A 7,538-nucleotide genomic window follows, 5' to 3' on the forward strand; every position below is an offset into this window, starting at 1 on the left:
GTCAGTGTAGATGTATGGCTGTGTGTTTGACCGTAGCTTTCCATTCCAGGTAAGTAAGAGCCCGCTCACTTGGATACTCTACACTGAAAGTGTGGCACGAAGTTATACTTGGGGTAAACCAAAGCAACCAGATGCCATTGTAACCTTCGGCCACCCTTTTCAGACTTATGTTGCTTTTGACTCGCCTCGTGCGAGGGAGCCACCGGAATTTCTCAGACCTAATGAGCTACTTCGGCGTGGTAACACTCAATGGGTGATTGTGGATGCAAAGGTGGGATGATGCAAAGATGGGCTAAAAGCGGCGCGAGCGAGAAAGAAAATACGCAAGCCCAACCGCTACCGACCTATCCCAGCTGGAAGTGCTGGAGGCTCCAAACGAAAGGAGGGCTGATAGGGACACGGGAACCCCCAGCAGTCGGAGAAGGAGACTTATATAGCCCTCTCGAAGCCTAGCGTAAAAGCTGCAGTGCATGAGGAAGTGCTCGACAGTCTCGTCCTGGCCACAGTGGGGACACGCGGGGGATGAAGAGCGGCCGGCTCGGTGAAGATAGAAGTTGAGGGGGAGGGCGAGGCAGCGAGCGCGCGTCAGCGAGACCTCTGACTGCCGAGAAAAGCAGGAATTCGGCTTCCACGGAGAGCACAGATGGGCGTACGCAGGGCGCAAATTGGGGCCAGAGGATAGCCGTGCAAAATGTTTGTATCTGTCGACACACACATGTGCAAGGGGAGGCAGCAGGCCAATAACTGCTCCAGAGAGGGACATTTTTGCTCCAGAGAGGGAGTCAGCGGTCTCATTTACAGCCAGCTCACGGTGACCAGGAACCCACGTTATGATGATATCGCGTATGTGCGAGGGAACGAGCGTAAGCAGAATGGAGAGCAAGTTCTGGGAAGGGGTCGCCAAAGCGGAAACGACTGAGAGTGAGTCTGAAAGCAAGAGCACCCTTTCCCAGGTGGGCGGGGCCCTTTTGAGAGCTAGAATCATGGCGAGTAACTCGCTATGAAATGGAGGGGTGAAATCTGGGAGCCGCACCGGGAACTGGAAGTCAAGCTGAGGGAAGAAAAGGCCGACCCCGGAGCGCTTAATGTTTCATCTTCTTCACCCGTTTCCACGTGTGTCCGCGCTGATGGGAACAATCATAGAGGCACAAATTCGGACAAAGACCTTAACCTATGCACTGCAGAAGGGTTTGGCTATTCCCGTGCTGAGGGGTCTCTTCGGAAGTATGGTGCCTTCACATTCGTCGTCCAGGAGACTGTGCAAACTTCTCAGGGCGAAGCCTTGGAGGCAAGTAATGTTTTTTCGGTAGGGAATTCAGACGGCGGTTGGTTCATGCCTACCTTTGGTGAGCTGGAAAACAACATCAAGGTTGTTCATCACCCACGCGGAAAAGTGGAAGCAGGTCTTCAGGCGTTTGCCACGAAGCGGAAAGAGTAGTGAAGGGCAAGACAACATTAGGCTTATCAACACGACAGGAAAGCCTTTGCCAGACAATGCCCAGGTTTTGCTCGGGCTCGAGCCGAAGTTCCCGGTTCAACCGAATGTGAACGTTGTCAGTGTTCGGGGAATGGTGTACAGTGTTGCACAAAGAGCTGACGAGAGAACCCGGCAGTCGTGCGTACGGGAGATCATTTCTGGCGTCGGATGGACTCTGGCGTATGACAGGCTTAAATGTGAAGTGTCTGGAACCGTGAGGGCACTTAGGGAGAGAGGTGTGAGGTGTGAAGCTACTGCGGTCATACAAGACCGGTGCTTTTGTGATTATCGAGGAAGCGGAGTGTAACGATAAGGATAGTGCTACTCTGGAAAAGAATTTTTGTGCGCAAGGCTGTGACAGGTCGTAGTGGAAGGGGCGCCAAGGCTCCTGCGGTTAAGCTCTGCACGGAGATTGGGCTTAAGGAGTTTTCTGCTAGGATCAAGTAGTCAGGGGGCCTGGCACTACGGCCGTTTTTTTTTACGGTGAAGACTCACGAGGAGGGACTTCCTTTTAGAACGATTGTTGAGGATAAGGGCTCTTGGCAGAGAGGCCTGGCGGTTTATCTACAAGGGATATTGAAGCTGCTGTCTGTTGACAACCCTTTCAACGTTCATACATCGGATGAGGTTGTTGCGTTTGTGTCCGCGAGCCAACCATCATGTCCTTTTCTATCGACGTTGTGGACCTTTCTTACAGCGTGCCACAGGGTGAGGTGTGGAACATTGCATCGACACCTATGGTTCAGTGAGATCCATGAATGGTTGTGGTGTGAGCGTGAGTGAATTTTTTACTATATTACGGACGTACTTAGACTCATTGTTTGCTGTGCACAGGGATGAAGTGTACGCTCAGAGGGATGAGATCTGCATAGGTTCTCTAATATAGCCTCTCTAATAATGCCCCTGCGCTTTGCGACATGATGTTAGCTTTCGGAGACCGGAGGCTGTCGGGTGCACTGGGGACGGCGGGGGCCGTGAGATGTTTTCGATACGTGGATGATTTTTTTTTTTGTTTTCTTTCCTTACGACAGACTTGAGAAAGGCAACGTGGCCCAAGTACTTTCTATGTTTGGGGAAGCCCATCAGGGTTTACAGTTCACTGATGAAATACCGTGCAATGTCGTATTAAGTTCCTGGACATTGAGCTAGCTCGATCTTCAGGAAGGGCATACTTGCTGGACGTATAAGCCCAGGGTAGAAAAGGGCCTGTTGCCGTACTCGTCGCATCATACAAAACTTGTTAGTTGGAATAGATGAGGGATGCATAGGTCAGGCACTAAAGAAGTCCTGCTTCCACACAGTGTGTCAGTGTGAACTCCCAGTTTGATAGAATACAGGGGGCTGGCTATCCAGGGAGACTTCTTATTGCGGTTTCGGAGAAGCTTCTGAAAAAGCTTTCTTGCAATAAACAAGAGGTACCTGACAATGAAAAAATGGCTAGGAAGCAGCTGGAAGGAGCTGGTGAAGATGATGTCTTGGGGTTTTCATCATGCAAGAGGTACCTATTGCTCCCGAGGAGAGGAAGAAGTATGTTGTGTTGCCGTATACTCATGGGTTCACACACACAGTAAAGAAAGTTGGAAGTAAATATGGACTGTCGGTTTCGCGCTCAGCACCATTTAGGCTCAAAGGATTGCGTAAAATTGTGAACGGTCGGGGGGCAGTGGGTGAGAAAGGCTCTGGTTGTGGAGTTAAGCACAGGGACGTGTTTTTTTAATGTGTCATCAATGTGGTGTACTGCATCCCGCTAACATGTGGGAAGGCATATGTTGGGCAAACGGGGCTGTGCGTTAATGCGAGATTAAGAGAACGCTTGTTATGCTTGTTCAAAGACCGCCATCTGCGGCCACCTTGCTGCCCATTGCAGCGTCTGCAAATGCAAACCGTTTTTCGGTGACACGACTATTTTGGACAGGGCGATAGATACCCTGTTGAAAAACCACTAAGCTTTAATCTGGAAATGTTACTGTCCAGATTGGAAATGCCACCGGTAAGACTGAAAAAGACTGGAGACCAGACTGGCAATACTGGAAACCTGTTCATACTCGTGTGTGGATATACTGGATTTTCATGGGGACACTGGAAATCAGTGTACACAGGTTACTGGCCACGGCTGGGCACGATATTTGAAAAAAGTATCTTCGATATCGATACTCGATACCATCAAAAATTGTATTTCCGATACCGATACAAGATACAGAACCGAAATTGATTTTAGGCATACTCGATACTGTATCGTCGATACTTCGATACATCACTGAAATTCCGCATATAATAAAGTAGTCTAAAAACACATTGGAAATAGAGCATTCTCATGTCTCCCTACGAATTATTTTTCTGCCTTTCATCGTACATCAGCTTTCCAAGGCCAGTGCTTCCTTAATGGGGCACTAAAATGCAAAACCAACTTGCTCTCAGATAGCCCAATGTTTCAATTAGAACAATTCAAAGAAAATTAATTCACACAACACTACCGTTTTGAAGAAAACCATAATGAAAACAGAGCAGTCTTGGCCAGCAACAAATGGGATCCCAGGAGGCAAAGATTGGTGGCATCCAATGCGACGATAGGAGAAGCGTGCGCATACCTACTGTGGGCGTGTGGACTTGGAACTGGTATGATCGTAGAATTCTGTATATGTGTGGCATGATGCACAATGCTGCATTTTTCAGTTTTGCATTTTTCAAGAAAGAGTCCGGTATAACTCTGATTGTAGCTTCGTAACAAGATCAAAGTTTTCAATTACGAAATCAAGACCGAGGTTAACATAGCGTGTAACGGAATTTGAAGTGAACTTGTTTTTGCATTTTAGTGCCCCTTAAACTGTATGCAACAATAGTGTGTTACATACATGTATTATAAAAATAAAACTCACATGCTCTAGACACTTCTCAGAGTAACCCCTACCCTCCTCATTTGAAATGTTCGTCTATGTCCACTTGTTCACTTGGTCTTATCCTGTAGTTGTTGCTTTTCATTTTAACCTTCGTATCTCTGTAACGGCTCTGTGGTAAAGAAACGTTCATTCACATAATCCACCCGCACACTCTAACAAAGCACCTATGTCATTAAAGTTGGAAGAGATCTGTCCTATCCACCAACCTGCTGGCCAACAATAAAAAAAAACAAGGAAAAAAAGAAGAAAAATAATCCCTGAAAACAGCACTTGTAGACCTATTTTTATGTGCTATGGCAAGGATGTAGATTGTGCCAAAAAGAACAGTCTCTGTTTAAAATATCGGCAGCTCTCATCTCCAGGCTCTTCCCTCATTTGTACTACATAAGTTGTTTGCAAGAGGAAAATGTTTCATAAACCACTTGAGACTCCAGACATTTCTCATCTCTGAAGGTGTCACTCGTGACGTCATTGCAAACAGTATCAACCTTGACTTCCACTTTTTTCTGTAACACCAGTAAAGCAAGATGGCGGGAAAATACTTAGCTCCCCTTGCGTGGCGACGGTGCTGAGCCTTCTATGATTATTGTTACTTCCAGAATTCTCCATGTCTGTCAAAGACACACTGGAAAAAAAAGAAGGGGAGGGAAGAAAGCGCAGCATCACTTCAATTACAGTCAGGATGCTGTTTCAAAAAGTTGTTCTTTGGGCAATCGGTGTGGCAATTGCTTTCTAGTATTCTGTCTCTAAGCATTGTGAGATGGATTGATCAGTACGCAGTGCGTGTCTCAGCGTAAAACATTGGGTGGCCCTTAAAAGGACCGTTTTGTTTTGTTCTTGGAGTATTTTGTCTTGAGATCAGCACACCGTGTGGCTTAGACTGATTTTACTTCTGGAACCTGCGTTAAAGCCAAGCCCACATTGTAAGCGAATATGCAGCACTAAGCGAGCAACGTGCAGAACAAGCCAAAACCAATATGCACATGCCTCTTTTGGTGTTGCTCCACAGCTTGAGCAAGAACTGGCCTTTCCCCATACATGGCAGAACGAGGTGGCAGTGCCTCCATAGCTGCTGATGGCTTTCGAGGCTCACGTATGCGACTTAAGACCTGTGATCAGTTCAGACGTATAATCTATAGAATTGTAAAATATGAAATATCCATCCAAGTTTTTTCTGCTCTTGAGGCTTTGCAAAAATTTATGCACACACTGATTATGAATAAAAAGAAAATAAACTTGCATGAGTACAGGAGCAACATTTTTTTTTTTTTTTTAACGAAGGCGCAATGTTACAGATGAAGTTAGGCGTGATTATGCATTTTGCTTTTCCATTGTTTCATATCCTAACATTGTTGCTTCATGAGCAGGTGTAGGAAATGCAGCGCTCAATCGCTGAATTTTCAAACCTGATGCTATGGATTTGTCATGGGCGTACCGAGAAGGGGGCAAGGGGGCTGTTCCAAGGTCCTTGTGAACATAGCGCACCCTTTAGTCATAGATCGCAATGATTATTCTCAGATGTCATGATAGGAACCTCTGAACACCCACACGGTGTGCAACGTCTGCCCCCAGAAAAAGATGTGGTAGGGGTGGGGATTTGCACTCTTGCCTCCCCCCGGAAGTGATTTGCCCCTATTAGAAAAAATCCTGGTAACATCCATGGTATTCTTTTCACAGGGATCAAGCGTTACACCAAAACTTGCAATTAAAGGATGTTCTGATGAAATTATCATAGTGACAGTACACTGCACGGACAGCATATAATAGCAAGCACATACTGTAAGTAACAACTTCCTTCACGGGTACAGGCAGCCATGTCTTCTTTATCTTGGAGGCTTTCAGCCGGTACTGCTTGGAACCATCCTCCTCCACTTGTGCCCGGTCAGCATTCTCATTATAATGAAGGATAGCCAGTTGTGTCCCGTGGCAGGGAGGATAATGAAATGTAAGTGCCCCCCTCCAGGCCCACTAGCTGTCACGAAGCATGCATGCTTCGTACCTGGCCAGCATTCCCTCATCAGAACATGAGTAGGACTTAGGCACAAAGTGAATCATTAGGCTGTGAAATGCCTCTAGCCCGTACGTCTGGTGCCCAGAAGAAAGCATTCGGATGTCCTTCAGGAGGGCAGGGGCCATCAAAATGTCCCTGACCCTTCTGTAGGCCTCGCTCTCTGAAAGTGTATGAGGTGCACAATATTAGCAAACAACAAAATCAACAACAAAATCACAAATTGCACTGCCGTGCAGTTCGTGCCTGGTAGTCATATAGTGAATGACAAGCAGCCATTGACAGAACAGCAGTGTTACGACCACACTGTTGTGCTTAGTAGTTGTGTCGTGACTGATTGACATTCTGTCCATGGCTGTTTACAGGGGCTTCCTATAGCTCATTGCCTTTTTTGCAACACCTCCACCCACTCATTTCTGGTACATTGATGGCTGCTTGTGCTTCACTATTTCTCACAAACTGCAACAGGGCTTCTTGTTTATCCTTTACCTTCTCTCAGCCATTCATGTGGTTCAGACACACTGCCATGGTAACACACAGGGTAAAGTGGATCATCATGTTCATGAATATCGACAATGTAGTTCACTGCTGACACCCACTTTGCCAGGCAAAGGTCACCGTTATCTCCACTTGTTCTCGGGCACCAGTATGCGTGTCTTATAAGGCTCTCAATGCAAAGCCGCACAACCTGGTGCCTCGCAGGACGCCCAAGTCCTAGAAGTTTCTTCTTGATTCCTGTTGAGAGCCATCAGGTGGGATTACAACATTCCAAAACAAGCTAGCTTTCCCTTTTGATGCCAATATTCACCCTTAGTGACGTGCCACACATCGAATCGGAGCTTAATGTGGGGGCAGCAATCCCTCAACATGGCCTGGATTCCGGTGTGGCGGTCAGTCACTAAGGTGTCCATCGTCATGTCTGAAACCTCAAGAAATGCTAGGCATTTCTGCAGGCCATACACCTCAATAGCGTTGCTGCTTGTCACTTCAGTTGAGAGACACCACAAGAGTAACGCCAGGCGGAAATCACGCACATGTGATATGTCTTACATACACGAATAGAAAGCCTGTCTGAAACAGGTGTCATGTATTTTTTAGAATAACCCTTTGCTTGATACCAATGTAGTATCCCTCCCAGCAGGTCTACCTATGTGGA

At 46.8% G+C, this 7,538-nt stretch overlaps 1 protein-coding gene across 1 annotated transcript; it reads right to left on the minus strand.

The window, feature by feature from the left end:
• Positions 1 to 6,342: 6,342 nt before the first annotated feature.
• Positions 6,343 to 7,299, minus strand: LOC135384295 (uncharacterized). The gene is made up of 3 exons (XM_064613502.1): positions 7,191 to 7,299; positions 6,872 to 7,117; positions 6,343 to 6,545 (listed from the first exon to the last, which is right to left on the minus strand). The coding sequence occupies exons 1-3, from the start codon at positions 7,297 to 7,299 to the stop codon at positions 6,343 to 6,345; spliced, it is 558 nt and encodes a 185-aa protein (XP_064469572.1).
• Positions 7,300 to 7,538: the final 239 nt, after the last annotated feature.

Source organism: Ornithodoros turicata, chromosome 2 (genome assembly GCF_037126465.1).
Source record: "Ornithodoros turicata isolate Travis chromosome 2, ASM3712646v1, whole genome shotgun sequence".
Lineage (NCBI taxonomy): Eukaryota > Metazoa > Arthropoda > Arachnida > Ixodida > Argasidae > Ornithodoros > Ornithodoros turicata.

Coding starts and splice junctions, on each gene's coding strand:
- LOC135384295 (XM_064613502.1), bottom strand. CDS start 7,299: ATGACGATGGACACCTTAGTGACTGACCGCCACACCGGAATCCAGGCC. Junction 7,118..7,190: donor TGTGTGGCACGTCACTAAGG/GTGAATATTGGC, acceptor GGCTCTCAACAG/GAATCAAGAAGAAACTTCTA. Junction 6,546..6,871: donor ACATGAATGGCTGAGAGAAG/GTAAAGGATAAA, acceptor ATACACTTTCAG/AGAGCGAGGCCTACAGAAGG.